The 18,868-nt window shown below is 36.4% G+C and overlaps 1 protein-coding gene across 2 annotated transcripts; it reads left to right on the forward strand.

Annotated features, from left to right (window-relative positions):
* The first annotated feature begins 1,880 nt into the window (after positions 1 to 1,880).
* On the forward strand, positions 1,881 to 17,419 carry LOC106869195 (TBC1 domain family member 20). 2 transcript variants are annotated; one of them, XM_014914831.3, is made up of 10 exons: positions 1,881 to 2,138; positions 5,600 to 5,776; positions 6,859 to 6,939; positions 7,666 to 7,760; positions 8,635 to 8,726; positions 9,772 to 9,873; positions 10,529 to 10,670; positions 13,164 to 13,363; positions 15,680 to 15,734; positions 16,700 to 17,419. In XM_014914831.3, exons 1-10 carry the CDS (start codon positions 1,973 to 1,975, stop codon positions 16,706 to 16,708), a joined length of 1,119 nt encoding a protein of 372 aa, XP_014770317.1. In that variant the 5' UTR covers positions 1,881 to 1,972; the 3' UTR covers positions 16,709 to 17,419. The 2 variants fall into 2 exon arrangements, with proteins under 2 accessions (XP_014770317.1, XP_014770316.1); XM_014914830.3 differs by lacking the exon at positions 16,700 to 17,419 and having other exon boundaries at positions 15,680 to 16,532.
* The last annotated feature ends 1,449 nt before the right edge of the window (positions 17,420 to 18,868 follow it).

Consider the following 18,868-nt stretch of genomic DNA (forward strand, 5'->3'; position numbering starts at 1 on the left):
TATTGTTGACCAACCTTACGTCGTTGCTGCAAGGAAGAAAAAAAACAATACAGGCAAAAAATTTTATTTTTTTTTATATGTATGTGCGTGTGTGTAGGATTTTTTTTTTTTTTTTTTCGTTTTTTTCAAACCACGTGGAGACAGACGAAAAAAAGAAATCACTGTTCGCTCGTTTGTTCAGTTTCCAGGCCGTATGCTATTTCTCTCCGGGGTAATTAAAGCTGTTGTATTTATTCCATTTACTCGTTTCTCGAGTTGTTTTTCTTTTTCTGAATCACGTCGGGGGTCACCAGTTATAAGAGTTGGATGAGATATGATGGCATGACCATCTCTCCCCAGCTCTTATATTATTTATTAAATTCAGAAATACAACAAACACGAGCGTCAACGGTAACAACAGATCAATAATTTATTCTTGGTTGGTGTAGAGCCGTTTGGTTCCCGGGTGAACAGGCATGCCGCTATAATACCAAAGGAAGCTTCGACCACATGTCGATGAAGAGCTGAGAGAAATACGTGTTGACACGACGCCTGCTGGATGAATAAGAGAGAGAACGCTATATCTTTAATCTCCACGTGTTGCATTGCTCATGCGTGCTCGGGTACTTCCACTGACGGCAAATCCCTTGCACATGCGCAATGGCACTTCCCAAGATGGCGGCCACACGCGCCACTACAAGCAGATGTGCTCCAAGAGAAAACAGTTGGGGTTTACCCTAGCTACCTAATGGCTACCTCTGAAGAGTGGTGGGTTACATAATCAGACTGTTACCTAACACTCTGTTGAACCCCTTGTGTGAAACCGATTGGTAAGATCGGCCGTAATGAATATATAATATTGTACATTTCTGTCTATCAATATGTATATACTGACAGACAGATTTCCACCAAATTTCCACACACTTCTGTAATATTTAAAAACATCAAATACTTCTAACTGGTTTGTTTCGAGTTTGAGATTTTAAAAGAATCGTTAAAGCGTCGGACAAAATGCCGAGTGGTACTTAATTACGGTTCTTTACGATCTGCGTTCAAATTCCGCTGCAGTCAGCTTTGTCTTTCATCCTTTTTAGATCAGTAGTAATACGAAGCACGACTCTTCTGCAAGATTCATATTTGTATAATACAGCCAAGATGAGAATGGAATTAGAAAAGAAGATAACGAATGAGAATTTCGTTATCAGCATGTAAAACTACAATATTTCAAAAATATTTGGCGAAAATTTTAAGTACTTCAAGTGAAACAAATAACCAATAATTTTAATAAAGTATTTAATTTACTAAACTAAATGAATAATTACAATGAAAATTAATTTTAAAAGTCACAGTCCCTCAGTTAACTCTACAACGGACAATACTGGTGTTTTCTAATTTCAAAATAATCCAAAACATAGAATTACCACGGGTGGTCGCATGACTGAGTTGCAGCAACAGTCAAGCACTTTCTCAATATACCAACGGAAAAATTTAATTTTTTTCTTTCCTTCCCAGATCCAACAATTAAAATTGTCTATTTGTAAATGCAGAAAGTCATTGGGTGACTTTTATAAAAATAAAATAAATCAAAAGAACTATAATTTTCTCGATTCTAAAACAAAATACAAAAAGAAGACTGCACTCAACAAGTTTTGACATATCAACATGTTTATACTAGCTAACGTAAGCGACACAGGTGAAGTTATACCTCAACTTAAAATATTACTTAACATTCAGTTGAAACGTAATTTCAAAAAAATATAGAGTCGTTTTAATTATGTATAATTACAGTTCTTTAAATAATTTTTTTAGCATATATGTATATATATACTAAATAATACGATTATTTAAATTTTAAAAGTTTTTTTTCATCCCGTGTCAGCTTGTCGTTGACGTAAGCGGTTAATATCACATGGAGGCAAGAGAAAGTAGATGACATGGAAGAGACGAGGTGTGGAAAATGGACAGAATAGGTTGTTAATATGGTCGCTTGAATATGTTACAACAGAGCAAACCAAACCCGATTGCTCTGCACAACACGGATTTCGTCTTACGTAAACGGTTTAAAGCTGATGTATCGCCTCCTCAATCGAATTTTCATGGAGATTCTAAATTTTCAACGGTGCAAAGCTCACCGGTGGGAGCAAGGCGTAAACGTCCTGGTATGTACATATATATACACACACACACATTCATACGTATTAATATATATATACACGCACACACACATTTATACACACATCTGTACGTTTGTACACATATGTGTTCTTATGTACTTGTATATACATATATGTATGTGTGTATACACATACATAAACTCTACAGTATGTATAAGTGCCCTTTCATTTGTACTCAAGTGTGTATATAGACATTCAGATATAAACACACATGTATACAATATATATTTATATATATGCATATGTTTGTATGTAATCCTTAAACGTATATATTATATAATGTATTTCTTAGTTTTCCTTCGTTTAAAAAAAAAACCCCACAAAAATAGGACCAAGAAACTTTGTAAGTTTTAAAAGAATTCGGTAAAATTTTGTAAATTGTTCGCACGTTTCCATAATACTTACTTAAACTATACAAATATGTTAGTCACCATTGTTGTAAACAGCTTGTAATTTGAAGGAGATTTGGCTGCTATTTCTACCCTCTCGAACGACCAAGTTCCGCATTTTCCATTCCAGCTGTTTTATGTAACATTTTCCTCTCAAATGTACATTCGCTGTTTTTCCAACTCTTATTTATCTTTTTCATTTAGTCGTGTAAAATTTGAAGCATTATCTTTCTCCATTTGGCGTTGTTTCTCTCAAACTATTTTATGCCCACTGTTGCCCGGGATGTTGTTTATATATATATATATATAATTTATATATGTGTGTGTGTTCTACGTGTGCATTTTACTCTTAATCATATTGGTCTCAATAATTATTTCGTTGTCTTTTTGTCAAACTTCTAGAATACGGACGTGTGTGTGTGTGTATATATATATATATATATATATAATGTGTGTGTGTGTGTGTGTATATATATTTTGACCTCCTGCTGCTCAAGGTCCGAGATGAACCTACATTACGGCAAGAAACTCTCAAAAGAGGGTAGCCATATCGAACTCTCTCTTTCACAAAAAGCATATGTCAAGAGAAAGACCATTGAAACGGTGACAGCACTGGCAGTGCCCCAGCATGGCCACAGCCATTGGGCTGAAAACGCATAAACACACACGCACTGCCTATTTATAGAACTGATTCAAATCTGCATAGGTGTATGTTTTCACTTCGTAAAGCGTCGATTGGTGCATTTTACACTTGGATATATCGATGTCCCCTTTCCATATGAGGGGGTGCTGAAAAGTTCCTGGCTTTCAGGTTCTCGCGACAGACCTTGCTGGAAGCCCAACCTTCAGAGTTCTTGTAGGAATCTGAGAAGATAAAATCATAATTAACTGATCCCCCTGTATTTCCTTTTACCCAAAGCCAGGAAGTTCTCAGTCTCCCCTCCCCCCGTATATATATGTGTGTGTGTGTGTGTGTATACTTTTGAAGAATTAGGCTAGTTATTCCACCCCGAAAGAGGTAGGAACGGGTTTACATAGTTACAAGCAGCAGCAGCAGCTTATCTGTTGCTATTGGCAGGCATCTCTCTCCCAGAAATCTGAAAGCAGTGAAGATGAAAGCTAAAACACCTGTGTAACTGATGCTTCAGTTTAGATCGAAAGATACACGGGTACATAATACCTTCGTTTGTAACTGTAGATACTATCTATGCGTTGCTGTTGTTGTTGAATACATATTTTCATTCATGACCATCTCGTCTTGGCTGCTGTTTCTACATTTATATTATCCAATGTTTCGTGTTCTTTCTGAAGACGAGAGTGAGATTTGTGGGTGATTTGGCTATTATTTCTTGCATATCGAACGACTACCCCTTTATTGGCTCCCCTGTTTTTTTTTTGGTTTTTTTTCTACATTTTATAATTATTTGTTATCAGTGTGTGTATGTGTAATTAGTTCTTTAATATTCATTGTGTAGGGCGGCGAGCTGGCAGAATCGTTAGCTCGCCGAATTAAATGCTTAGCAACATTTCGTCTGTTGCCGAGGTCAGCTTTACCCTTCATCCTTTCCTGGGGTAAATGTAACCGACTTAACTCCTAACCCAAACATTGCTGGTCCTGTGCCCAAACTTGGAACCAATATTTATTGTGTGTGTGTGTTAATGCGTACTAGTTTCTTAAATAAGGGAACTGGCGTTGTGGAAGGTGATTAGTTTCAGATGCAATAGAGGTACAGGAACAGATGTCTTAGTGTTAAGGAGATGCATGGTTATCCCATATGTTATATATAATCGCTGAGTTAGTCAAACGTTAACCTTGTCTGTCAGTGGAATAACATGTTGGCTTCAGATTTTTCTTGAAACCTCTCTCTCAGGATCAAAGAAGTAAATATACGAATGCTTCTTTTGATTCCATCAGGGACGGACTGAGAGTATTAAGGACCCTCAGGCGTAACTGTTTACCAGGTCCCTTAGCATTGATTTACTAGAGTGCAGGCCCTTTGGCAGTGCCGATTGCCCAATGGCTCAGTCCATCTCTGATTCCTTCACATCTGAGACCACCACGTCTGGTTCTATGATGCAACCCCCACTTAATGTCTTCATTTTAAAGTGTTCATATTTAAATTAAAACATGTCTCCATAATTTTAAGAACCTTATATTTGAAATAGGAACTCCCATAACTAAATCCTTTCAAATTCTTGACGTATTTTCCAAACGGTTTTCAGCATTGGTAATGTATTCTTTCATTAGCAGTATAGTAATGGAAAGGTGAAATATAGACAAAATTCTGCTTTATATTACAAAATGATCTGTATGAAAACTACAAAAGCATTGTCCCATACTTAGGTTCAATGAAAGAATATGAAGATTTACTAAATGAAGTCTGATGTCATTGATAGAAATAATTCGATAATAATGGATCCTAATTTTTAGGCCACAACTCCTTCATTTCAAAAACTAATCTCCATTGAAGTATTTCTTTATTATAAATTTTAATTCGGTTTGTTGCTTGGGTGAAACAATGGGCTTTGTGCAATTATAGAAGTTAATCACACATATTGTACTGTCACATGATCTCACATAACATACACACACTTGGATACATATGCACAAAGACTGAGAGGTTGTCTGATTATTTGGAGTTAAATGAATAATTGGTTGGAATGAATATGCTCACCATTCAGTGCATTCACATTGGGGAGTAGTAACGACTAGGGTAAGGTAGCTGACTGCTTATTGTGATCATTCGTCTTTTGGTTTCCTGTAGCTTTGCTCTCTTTTACAAACCCAGTGAGCATACATATATTTCCTGTTTCAAAGAAATTCGAACAATACATATAAGACCCAAGTTAAAAAGATTCTCAACAATTCAAATTTTCTGGTTGACATTAAGACACCCACAAAACTTGACATAAGGATTTAGCTAATCCCATCAGGTGGTGCTGTTAAGTTAGACATGGCCTGGACCAATCTTTAGTTGAAACATATCTAAGTTATCTAAGATCACCATTTAATAGTTGTTGTTGTTGCTGTTTGAATTTTGTTATTTCTTATTACAGGAGGAGATGAGAAGAAAGATTCTAAACTTAAAGACTTCATAAATTATCCAACTTTTTCTGTCTCTGAACTCCGGCGTTTTGCCATCAGTTCAGGAGGACTTTTGAAAAGTGCAAACAGAAAGCGATGTTGGCCGATGCTTCTAGACATCGATGTAGATAACATACCTCCAGCACCAAGTAAGTTTCTTTTATCTGGTCTACATTTTCTTTTAATCTTTTATTACTAATAGGTGCAAGTTTGGCTTTGTGGTTGAAAAAATTGTTTCTCCAACTACATGGTTTCAGGTACAGTCCCACTGTGTAGCACCTTGAGCAAGTGTCTTCTATCCTAACCTCAAACCAACCAGAACCTTGTGACCTCACATCTTCAGTTTTCATCTTCTATGAACTTCTTCCATTTCTATGGCTTGACCTTCAACCACACCACATGTACATACAACCAGTGCAGTCCTTTCTGCTGCACACTCCATCTGGGAATACTGATGCCCTTTTTTTCCTCTCTCTCTCTCTCTCTCTGCTCTCCTTTCTCCATCGTTGATGCACATTAACAAGTCACCCAGCAAAGTATGCTCATCTCATTTGTTATCAACCTTCAAAATGACCTTCACATTCACAACCCATGTCTCTCAACCATGCTGTATCATACTTCATATACAAGCATCATTCAACTTGCCCTTCACTCAAAGAGAAGCCCTTTTTTTTGCCAGCAGAAGTAATACCACCCTGAGCTTTTTTCAATTACAACCTTTTAACTCTCTCAATTCAAGACCATGCTTCCATCTTTTCCCTCTATTCTTCAACTGATTCAGCTTTAAGAACTTGATTATCAGCATGGGCAGCCAGTTTTGAACTCATCTGTTAGACCATGGTCAGTAGCTAAGATCTGGCCCATGTTGGCTACCTTCTTGCACATTAATTTCCTTGCTGAACTCATTGCTAATACTTCCTTACCCTGAAAGTACTTTTATATATAAGCCCTGCATTGCTTCTCCTTAATCCTTTCTTATATAAGGCCGTCATGGCTCTCTCAACCACTACATTATAGATTGTGGTACCTTATCAAAAGCCTAAGAATGTCTCTTGTAAGTGCCTCATTAAATTGAGGGCGTCTTACATCCTGACAAAATCTTGCACTATGATTTTTGAAAGAAAATTGTAAGCTATTTAATTATTCTCTCCAAATTATTTTCAAAATTTATTCATAAACACATGCAGTCCACTCATTAGAAATGTAATTTGTTTTCTTTGCTCTGTTCCAGAACTTTCAGTATTAAAAACTCATCGAGACTATGAGCAAGTTCTCCTGGATGTTGAAAGATCTCTTTCGAGGTTTCCTCCAGGTTTGTATTGGATTATGTTAATGTTGATGGGAGAGAGGAAGGAGAGTAGGGGTTGGCTGTATTGCTGGGAGCACTCTGGGTAAGAAGGGGAATGAGGAAACAATAAAAAGGAAAGTGCTTCATCTGGGATGCGAGATGTAATAGAAATGAGGAAAGCTGGGATAGAGGTATGCAGTTTGTTAATTCAGAGAAGTGAAGGGTGTTGTTGTGGCAATGGAATCGACAGAAAGAGAAGTATATTTGGTGTCTGTAGGGTTTCAGGTGTGTTGATGTTTGTCACTCAAATAGCCTTTGAATATGATCTTGGCTGAGTGTATGAATGTCTGTGTATGTGCACTTCTAATAGTATGGGAGATATAAAACTTTACCTTAAGAAACATGACAATTGATAGTGGGGGTGAGAGAGAGAGAGAAGGAGGGTCAGTAGTGTACACTATATAACAATGCTATGTGGGTTTATATCCCTGCTAAATCAACTTGCCCCACACACACACACACTGCAGTTTCTAGTGGTGCTCCTGCTATCCTTTGTACTGTGTGACACCATTACTTGTGAATTTTATAAGAATTAACATAGAGAAAATTCTTTGTGTCTCTGCTAATTCTTCTGGTTAATGTAAGAAATTTTGATGGAATCTTGTTAATAAGAGCCATTAGACATCATTGGTGAAGATTTATCACTGTGTTCTACGTATTGTCTCTCAGTGTTCTTTGTTCTTCTTTTAGGAATGCGAGAGGATAAACGACTGGTTCTTCAGGATAAACTTGTGGTCCTCATTCTTCATGTTCTGATCAATCATCCAGAATTGCATTATTATCAGGTTGGAGATTCTTCTTTTTATGATCAATTCATTTACTAAAGCTTTAATATTTTAATATCGTTATCCCTGTTTACATTCTGTGTTCAAATTCCACCATGGTCGACTTTGCCTTTCATCCTTTCGGGGTCGATAAATTAAGTACCAGTTGCATACTGGGGTCGATCTAATCGACTGGCCCCCTCCCCCAAAATTTCAGGCCTTGTGCTTAGAGTAGAAAAGAATATCATCATCCCTGTTTTACATCTGCTTTCTCTGCTATTCAAAGTTACTGCCCTCCAAGACAGACTGGAGGGTCATGTCTTGCTTATATCTTTTACTTGTTTCAGTCATTGGATTGTGGCCATGCTGGGGCACTGCTTTGAAGAATTTAGTCAAATAAATCGACCACAATACTTCTGTTTTTAAGCATTGAGATAGGAAGAAACTAGGGTCTTTCATAGAAATAATATTAATAAAAAAAGTTGTGGGATTTTTTTCTTTTAATTCTTTAACATTTTAACCGACCATATCTGGCCCAAATATCTTGTTTTATGTTAAAATCGAGCAGATCCAGCATCTTACACCTATGCTACAATGTCAAAGCTACAAGATTATGCAGGATTAATTCAAAAGAATGTGAACAAATAAGCATAGCATTTGACAGAGTAATCTGAATGCAAAAGGGTTAAATAATAGAATTTTAGGAATTTAAGGGTTGTGACAATTCTAGAACAGTGGAAGTTGAAAAAAATAATCTAAATGCTTGATATTTTAAAATTGTTGCACACATTCTCTCTCTCTCTCTCGCACACATTCTCTCTCTCTCTCTCTATTTCTCTCTCTCCTGTGATATATGATATTACTAACTATGATGTTATCTCTTTGATATCTAAAGGGCTACCATGATATTTGTGTTACAATCCTGCTGACTGTTGGTGAAGACCTTGCATATGCCATTGTAGATAGACTTAGCATCTCACATTTAAGGTAAATCACAGTATTTTTCTGTTTGCTTGTATTGGATTCTGTTTAGTTTTGGCTGGAGGGGAAGAAGAGCCAGGTAGATTTTGTTGATGGCTGGCCAGATTGCCTTGTCTTTTAATTACATGCTTTTATATTGCAAGTTCGAATCCTGTTGAAGTTAACTTTACCTTTTATCCTTGTGGGTCAGATGGGGTTGATAAAAAGTCAACTGATTGCATCCTTCTTTATAAATATGTGACCTTCATCATCATCATCATCATTGTTTAACATCCACTTTCCATGCTGGCATGGGTTGGATTGTTTGACAGGGAGCTATCCAGACTGTGTGTTGTATGGTTTCTACAGCTGGATGCCCTTTCTAATGCCAACCATTAGAGTGCTTTTTACGCCTCACTGGCACAGGTGCACCAGCACCTGAAAAGACAAGCCTGTATGTGTGAAAGACAGCAATCTTGCTTAGCTTGACGTGCCTTAAGAAATTATTATTATAGAGGCAGTGACCTGATAGACTTGTTAGCATGCCAGACAAAATGCTTGGTATTTCGTCTGCCTTTACATTCTGAGGTCAACTTGTCTTTCACCCTATTGGAGTCGATAAAATCATGATTGATGTAACTGACAAGCCCCCTCCCTCAAAATTCCAGGCCTTGTGTCTATAGTAGAAAGAATTATTGAAGGTGGTGATGGAGAAGGGGAAGTGTTAGACTAAACATATAGTATATAGGTAACATAATCTTGTGATAAATATCTTTAAAATAGGACATAGATATAGCTTTGTGGTATAAATACCTGATAAATACAAGGCATAGGTAATGTTTGTGACAACTGTTTGTTAAATAGAAGGCAAATACGATGTAGTTTTGTCTTTAGTATCTTGTTCCTATCTTCAAGCATTAAGTTGGACTAGATGGAAATTAAATTTGAAAAAAAAATTCATTTTACTGTTTGTAAATTTTAAAGATATTTTCTCATTTTTAAACTGAGATTGATGTTGAGTGAAATTCTTTTTCTGCTTGTTATGAACATTCTTTCTGTCTTTGTTTGGCAGTGACTATATGGGTAGCACTATGGAGAGGACCAAAGTTATAATGGATTATGTTTTCCCAATATTGGCCAAAGTTAATCCCAAACTTGAAGCCTATCTTCAGAAGTAAGTGTCTTTTATTGATCTGTTTTGAATAGAAAGTGTGGCAGGGAGGTTTTCAAATGCCTGCTCCTTCGTCAGGCAACAATTTCCACAGATCAACACCCAAATAGCCATGTGAAAAACTGATACAGCTCAAACAATCCTTCCTTTGGTTTGTTGTAACATTAGAAAAATCTCCATAAATATTTTTCTGTTTGAAACAGAATTTCACACAAATATGTTGTTCTGCCAAATCCTTCTCTGTTTAATTGGTGACAAATCCCCAAATTTAAACAAATGGCTCATGCTAGCACATGTAGATTGATGTGGCTTTGTGTGACTGAAGATCAAATGCTCTTGCACAATACTGCAGTCAGATGCACTCTGCACCAGTTGGTTGGTGAGCGGCTTTTCCAAGTCCAGTTTCTTCTCACACACTGTGATCTATCCGAATCACTTCCATAGCAAGGCTGAATTATGCAGAATCTTTGTGTGTGTACTGCTAGTAATATACACCCTATGTCTAATACAAACACTGACAGCCTCATTTATTTCTATTGCAGAGCTGATATATGCATAATCATATCCTTACTGTCTCTAATACACACAAACACACACACACACACACACACACACTCTATATCCAATATACATACTGACTCAATCACTTCTATTGCAGGGCTGAAGTTGGTACAATGTTCTGTCTCAGCTGGATTATCACGTGGTATGGTCATGTGTTGAAAGAATATCGTCACATAGTCAGGTTATATGACTTCTTCATAGCTTCCCATCCATTGATGCCTATATATGTTGCTGCCGCTGTAAGTTTTAACCTTTCTCTCACGTATTGTAGTGACACATCTCTACTGTTCGCTTATCATATTTCTACTTCTGTTCATGATAGAATTGACAGCTGAGTTAATATGGGTTAAATTAGAGTGTCGGACAAGAGTTTTATGGGTAACTGGTCTCAAACAGTAGGGTACTGGTGACTATCATCTCAAACCATAGCTTACTTGTGACCAGAGGGTTTAAAAAAAAAGTAGGGTATCGGACAATGGTGTGCTGGTGATTAAGGTGTTGGACTGTAGGGGGATGTGGGTGACTAGGGTGTCAGACAGAAGGGTGTGGATGATTAGGATTTTGGGCAGTAGGGTGCAGGTGACCTGAGTGTTGGTCAATAGCAGTTACACATAATGTGGTCCACCACCAGTTTCATTTTACTACCCTTGTGCTCTTCCTATTGCCAACCCTTACCTGTTTTCAAGTAAGGGATTTCTTTATTCCACAGGTTTTCAAAAGTGCAGAGTGACCAGTCGTAATGTCAACCAGCAATGTCAACATCATCACTGCTTTGTTCAAAGAAATGACAAACATGCAATATAAACATACATGCACATGATCACACACACACATACTTTTGACATATATATATAAACGGGGACACACAGACACAACAAGCTTTCTGTCATTGAAATCCCTTTGCATGGCATTGGACTGCCCAAGACAAAAAGGAGAAAACATTTTGCCAAGGTGCTGTGCACTGGGACCAAACTTGTGAAGTAAGCTTCTTAACCATACAGTCCGTACCTATCTTTGGAAAGTCACTCGTCCTAAACTTTTCCCTTAATTGGTTGAACACCATGTAAGGTGTGTAAAAGATTGCACGCCATGTAAGAGGTCTAGTTGTTTCTTAGGATATCAAAAGAAGGAATGAACATGGATTATCCTCTGCAGCTCATGGATTTATCAAGCCTTGTGCTGAATAATGTCAAGCCTGGGGAAGCTAAAGAACTTTTAGACAAGAAAGGAAATTCAAAGAAGGTTAGCAGAGGAAAAATTAAAGGATTTCTGTTCGTGGAATTAACTAGTTTCAGTCCATCAATCTTTCTTTTAGCTTTATGTTCTAAGTTCATACCTCACTGAAGTCATCTTTGCTTTTCATCCTTTTGAGGTCAATAAAATAAATACCAGTTAAGCGCTGGGGTTGAAGTAATCGACTGAGCTGTCCCCACAAAATTTCAAGCTTTGTGTCTACAGTAGAAAGAATTATTTCATATCCAACTACTTGTAAAGGCAAGACTTTCTGCTGTTGCTGAAATTTATACTAAGAAACAAATTAGATGTGAACGAATGAAGAACTGTAAGGTCCTAATATACTTATCTGTCACTAAATCTCTTGCCCCCTAATATCATCAACAACATTTCAATGCCCATTACTCTATGCTGGTCTAAGTTTAATGGTTGCAATACATCATTATTTCTCTCAGTACTTCATTTTGTCTGTAAGAATAAATATTGTGAGGTAAAGTGCCATCAAATCTTGCCCCCACCCTCATTCTCAGAACCCAGAACAGCTCTCTTATTCACTGGTCCTTGATTAATTGGGACTGTAAAGAAATAATGAAATATTCCAAAATGCAATGGAATATTTGAAGTTCTTGAAAGGCTGTTGGTTGAGATTTGTTTTTTTTACGTCTAGTACATCCTCATCCGTTAATGTCCATCTTCCAAGCTGACATAGGTTGGATGATTCAACAGGATCCGGTGAGTCAGACAGCTGCATCATGCCCCAGTGTCTGCTTTGGTGTGATTTCCATGACTGACCGCCTTTGCCTAATGCCTACCCTTTTGTTTCAGTCATTCGAGTGCTGTCATGCTGGAGCATTGCCTCGAACGGTTTAGTTGATTAAATTGACTCCAGCACTTATTTTCTATCTGATAATTATGGTTATCAATCTCTTTTTGCTGAACTGCTAAGTTAATGCAAACAAATCAGCACTAATTGACAAGTGGTAAAAGATGAACATTCACAAATACACAACAGGCTTCCACACAGTTTTCTCAATGAAACTACTGATAAGGCATTAGTGTGCCATGCAGTGAGACTAATTTATTTTAGATTGCAATTTGTGTACAATCGTACTATTGGTTATAGGTTTCCAAAAGGCCCAGTCATTATTTCACTGCATCTTTGACAACTTCAGTGATAAGGGCGTATCTGCAACTTGGTACAGAACAAATATCACAGGGTTCATTACTCAACACTTTTTTGTTGTTGTTTTATTGCACATTTATGTATTTTTCAGCTTTTTTTTTTTTTTTTTTGAAAGCAACTGTTTGAATCTTTGTGAATTTGTTTTCAAATAAAAAGAAATTCTCATAATAATAAGAATGCTATTCATTAGAATGGCATGGTGAATCATGCCTGAGAGGAAATGAATGTCACTTCAGTCTCTTCAAGTATTGTATGCTAAATAAATAAATAAATAAAAACCCCCAAAAAAACCACCTTTGTTTTTGTTTTGTTCCAGATTGTTCTGTACAGAGAAAAGGAAATTCTGTCATGTCCTTGTGAAATGGCATCAGTTCACCATACATTATCGCACTTGCCAAAGGATCTTCCTTTTGAAGAGCTCATCACCACAGCTTGTGATATACATCTGTTATACCCTCCTTCTGAATTAATAAAGGATAATTTTGTACCTCCTACCACACCTAAACCAGCAGAAATGTACGTTCATTTTAAATTCATTTGTTTCTGCTAAGTTACTTAGTCTTCACAGTTTGAACTCCATCATAGAGAAATAGAACCAGCATTCTGTTTTGTTGACCTTTCATTTTTGTTACAAATTTTTGAAAGATTTTATATCAATAGTCAGGCTTGGAAGGTGCAGGAGACCGACAGAAAAGTATGAGGTTATAAAAGTAAATTTGGTTTCTACTAACAACTTGTGATTTTGTGATCTAAAACCAAACAGTCGAACATTTGCAGTATATTATGAAAGCGATAAGTTGCATAACATATTGACTGTTGACTTCGTAGAATAGGCATCAAAAAATTGTTCCATGCAATAAATCGGGTAAGGATTTGAGGTCAGTCATGATACTTGATAAAATATCAATCTACGGGTTGTAGATTGGCAAATTAACGAACCCTTCAGCATTCAGATTACTAGATTACCCTGCTTATTTATCTACATTATTTTGAACTAATCAAGTTGTCTTGTAGCTTTGAGAATTTGATGATGTAACAGTTTATTTTTAGAATTACATTGTAAGGTAGGTGTAAGAGGCCATATCTGGCCAGTTTTAATATAAAACAGGATATTTGAGCTGGATATGGTTCAAATGCTAATTGGTTAAAGTATCAGATAAGCCGCTTTGTGGTATTTGATCTGGCTCTTTACATTCTAAGTTGAAATCCCACTGACATCACTTTTACCTTTTTATCCCTCCAGGGTCAAATATAAAACAAAATATCTGCAAAGTACTGAGTAACTCGACTCTCCCAGTTTTCCAACCTTCTGCCTATCTTAGAAAACGGTATAGCTATTAATATTTACAGTAATAAGGTTCACCTCCTTATGGTTCCTATTTATAGTTTACAAAGACAACGGCAGCAAAACACCAACCCTTCTATTTGGGCTGATATTCTCTCCTCCCCACTCTTATAGAATTCAATAGGATTATTGAGTTGTTAGAGGAGATGGAAGTGGGTTGAGTTTGTTCTTTGATATCTTTTATTCTGGGTTTTATATAAGACACACATGTTTATATAAAATACTGGGGTCGATTCATTCAATTAAAAATTCCAGGGTAGTGCCCTAGCATGACTGCAGTCTAATGACTGAAAGATAGAAAAAAAGATACACATGCACATTATATATATATTGAGAAAGTTGAGATTAATGATAAAGTCAGTTTGCAGCAGCTAAAAGAAGGCTTACTGACATTGTGCTGTATTCCCAGCCCCTGACTATTTTAACCTCTCTGGCTCTGTCCATTTAACTGTAAATAGGTACCAAAGAAATGTATAGTTCACTGGCATGAAGAACGAAAATTGTTTCATAATTGTTCAGCTAGTTTATAAACCAATGGCAGCATAAAAACACTGGCTCTTTCGTACAGGGCTTCTTTGAAGTGTTAAAACGAAGACAAAGTATTTAGAGTTGTCCAAATAAAACATAAATATGAATTTTAATTCTTATTGATGTTTTCTTTGAACAACTCCATCTTGCTTCCCTATACTTTGACTTCGTTTTATGTTGATGGTGACTTTACCTTTCAGTGGTACACCAGTGTAGTGATGCTACCTGTCAGTACTTGGGGGTTGGGGTTAATTCAATTGAGGATAAAGGATCAAAATTATCCTGCTTAATCAAAGTAAAAAGAAAATTTATCAGTGCACTATCAGAGAGCTGTATCTTAAGAAACCAAATAGTGACTCTAATTGAGCTGACATGAAGACCCCCGGAACAATAGAAGACTCTTTAGCATTCAGATTAGTCTGTCAAATTATTCCCAGTTTTGAATTAACCATGAATTATCTTGTAGCTTCAAGATTTCAATGGTGTGAGTGTTTATTTTTAGAATAGGTTTGAGAGGTTGGATCTGGTCAGCTTGAACATAAAACAGGTAGAATATTATGGCTGATTTAAGTGCTAAAGAGTTAACCCTTTTGATACCAATCAATCTAAAGTTGCCCCTAGTTCTATAATAGAAAATTCTCGATCTAAAGGGATCTAAATTTAAACCTTCCATCAAAATTTCTTTATAAACACTACCATAATAATTATGTAGTTATTTCACTAAATTCTTCCTAATTTTCAAAATTAATTGAAAGAAGGATCATACATTTCAAAAGAGATATAGTAATGAAAGAGGTGAATGTTGCTGGGGAAATGCATGAGTACCACAAATTCTTGTTTTCATTTCTCAAATAACTTTTATGTCCCAGTTACAAAAATATTTTTTTGTTTTCAAACCTAAATCTGAAATTCTGATAATTGATTTCTTTCTGTTCTTTTTTTTTAAATTTTGAATTTAGAAATGAACGGCGTTGGAAGCGGAGGAAACATCTCAGCAGAAAGTTAATTGTGAAGGTTATTATTGTTGCGTTTTTTGCTGTTCTGGCTGGTTACATACTGTGGAGGCCTTAGTTTATCGCAGTTCATCACATCTAAATTTGCAGCTCTATTCCACTCACCTGTCTACTTTCTCCATCTTACTGTTATGGGACATTGAACCAACTGGATTCATGAGGGGCTTGCTTACTACCATAACTCCAACAATATTTTCAACATATCTAGCTCACAGAAGGAATTGATATCGGAACTTATCAACTGTTCTTTGACAAAAAGACCAAAAAAAAAAAAAACAGGCTGAGAAACCTGTGACAAGGTTGTGAACAATAATCTGGCACATTGCTGCAAAGTTTTTATTATTATTATTATTATTATTATTATTAATTGGTGGATGACAGGCTAAATATGTTGAGGTATTTAGTTATGTCCCACTAGCATTCTGGGTTCAAATCTCATCAAGACTGACCTTAATTTTCATACATACCAGTCATGTGCTGTGTCAATATAACTGACTTCTCTTCCACACACTCACCCTGGCCTTATATCTGTCAAATTATTATTATTATGGCAACAAGCTGGCAGAAACGTTAGCACACTGGGCCAAATACTTATCGGCATTTCGTCTGTCTTTATGTTCTGTGTTCAAATTCCATTGAGGTTGACTTTACCTTTCATCCTTTCGGGGTCGATAAAATGAGTACCAGTTAAGTACTGGGGTCGATGTAATCAACTTAGCCCCTCCCCCAAAATTGCTGGCCTTGTGCCAAAATTTGAAACCATTATTATTTATATAAAACATATTATTTCGTTGTTTTATCAAGTTTTTAATTTTTTTTGCTTATATATTGATTTCTGACGGAGAGAATCGTTTTTTTTTTTTTTTGCCAATTTTTGAAAATCTTTTTTACTAGCTTTATTTATTTCTTTATATATATATATATTTTTTTTGTATCTGAAGAATTGTTTGCTTTTGTTGTGACTAGGTACTGTGATGGTGATTCTCCTGATGAACAATGGTTTGTAGATCAGATCTACCAGGTCAACACTTTGTAAAACCCTTTTAATTAAAAAAAACAAACAAACTCCATTAATCACCCAGTTTGCAGCTAGCCAGAGTATATACACACACAGCCATCGTCTTCTACTATCTTCCTTATATTCTGGTAGTCAACATTGCCCTCTACAGGGTTCTCTGTCTTTCAGTGAAATTCAAACTGTGAGTCAAAGAATTGTAAATTATTATTATTATTATCATTATTATTATTATTGTTATTTATTGTTTTGTTTGTTGATTTTGTTAAACAACCCCCTTCCATTTCCAATAAGAGTTTCAGGTCTATCTGAACTCTTTGCCTCCTTTTATCTTACTTTTGTCCATTTAATTATGTACATCATCATCATCATTATTGCCATCAACTGCTGTATCATCGCCATCATCACCATCATCGTCATCATCATCTATGTAATTTAATATGTGGATGTGTTTCTGTATATAGCTGGGTGGGTCTGTTAGCAATACTGAATGTTTGTATTAGTCACACCAAATGTAATCACAATGATGATAACATTCAGTGAAGAGTCTAGAATTATTTTTCTCCAGATTTACAAAGAATGTAGAAATATTCTTGACCAGGAATACAAAGAATATAAATATTCTTGTCTATTCAATAAAAAAAGCAAAAGAAAAATTTAAAGTATTCTTACTCCGTGTTTCTATTTCGTTATTTTTAATATGTAAAACATGGTTTGAAGGCAGTGTCCGTTTAGTGCAGATATGTGCAACTGCTGGTGTGGTGCATGTGTATATGCAACGTCAAGTTGATGGCATGAGGAGTGTGGTGCAGACTTGTGAGGCCGTAAGTTAGTGACATGAAGGCATGTGGTTTAGTGGTTAGTGAGGTTGTGAGTTCGATTCTTGATGGTGCATTGTATTGTTGTCCAAGATACTTTATTTCATATTGTTCCTGTCCATTCAGCTGGCAAAAATGGTTTGTACCTTTATTTCAAACGTCCAGCCTTAGCACATTCTGTGTCGTGCTGAATCTCCCTGAGAACTATGTTAAGGGTACATTTGTCTGTGGAGTACTCAATCACTTGCATGTCAATTTATTAAGTTGTTCTGTTGATCAGATCGACCAGAACACTCATCGTCGTAACCAACAGAGTGCCTGTTATGATGAATAAGACGCTGGCTTAGCCATCACAAGTCAGTTCTTGCGAAGGAGACATAGTATCAAAAGTATTCTGACCATGACCATCTAAACTTTATATTTTTTTTTATGTATATAAGCATATCTTTCTTAATGTGTGAGTGAATTGGTTATATCTTGTTTTTGAATGTCTATGTAAAGTGACCCATGTTTTATAGTTTTAACGCTGCAGAATGTGATATGAGAGAGATTTAACTGCTTTTTCTAACAAGTCGGTCAACCATGTTGTGGCTCGATCAGATTTTCTGACACCATATGAAAATCAACATTTGACAGAGGCTTATAAAACATTTGTGAAAAGTCACAACAGGGGGTCTTGACCTTTTTCTTTGTTTTACAGAATCTGAGATTGTAGTGGGAAAAAATGACTCCATTGGGCCTTGTAAGAACCCAGCTGGATTTCCTACTCACAGGTGACCTCTGAAGATCTGAGAAAACCCCAGGGTAGGGAATACAAGATTAGGTGTTAACTGATAGGGCAGCCTCTGCAAGTTGTTACTCACAAGACTGACCCCATTGTTGTAGGTGGCAGCAGGTGTCTGCAAGAAAACCATTTCAATCCCACTATACAAGGTGCAGTAGGAACAATTGTTCCAAATCCTTTGGACAGCATGGACTCTGCTAAAGAAGGGAAATAACTCTGGGCTTGTTTTTTGTTATTTTGACCTTAGCAAAGCGTCGATTCAATGTCGTTGTCGGTCAGAATAAATAAGACTAAAAACGTCTACAGTTGTCTCCCATGCGTGCTAAAAGGATAATAACGATTTTATAATTGTGACGGCTCTTTTCTCCCACAAATATTTCAAGGAAGCATATTTGAAATGTAGAATAACGAATAGCTAACTCTAACTTGCCTTCCTTATTTCTAGAGAGTGGAGGCGTAGTGGTTAGTACAGCGGACTCGCGGTTTCGATTCCCAGACCGGGCGTTGTGATTGTTTAT

Source organism: Octopus bimaculoides, chromosome 20 (genome assembly GCF_046866305.1).
Source record: "Octopus bimaculoides isolate indiv1 chromosome 20, ASM4686630v1, whole genome shotgun sequence".
NCBI lineage: Eukaryota > Metazoa > Mollusca > Cephalopoda > Octopoda > Octopodidae > Octopus > Octopus bimaculoides.

Bases quoted from the DNA above. Each gene is read 5' to 3' on its own strand.
- LOC106869195 (XM_014914830.3), top strand. From the start codon at position 1,973: ATGTTACAACAGAGCAAACCAAACCCGATTGCTCTGCACAACACGGAT. The intron at 5,777-6,858 runs GTAAGTTTCTTT...GCTCTGTTCCAG, and splicing joins TAACATACCTCCAGCACCAA to AACTTTCAGTATTAAAAACT. The intron at 13,364-15,679 runs GTACGTTCATTT...TTTTGAATTTAG, and splicing joins ACACCTAAACCAGCAGAAAT to AAATGAACGGCGTTGGAAGC.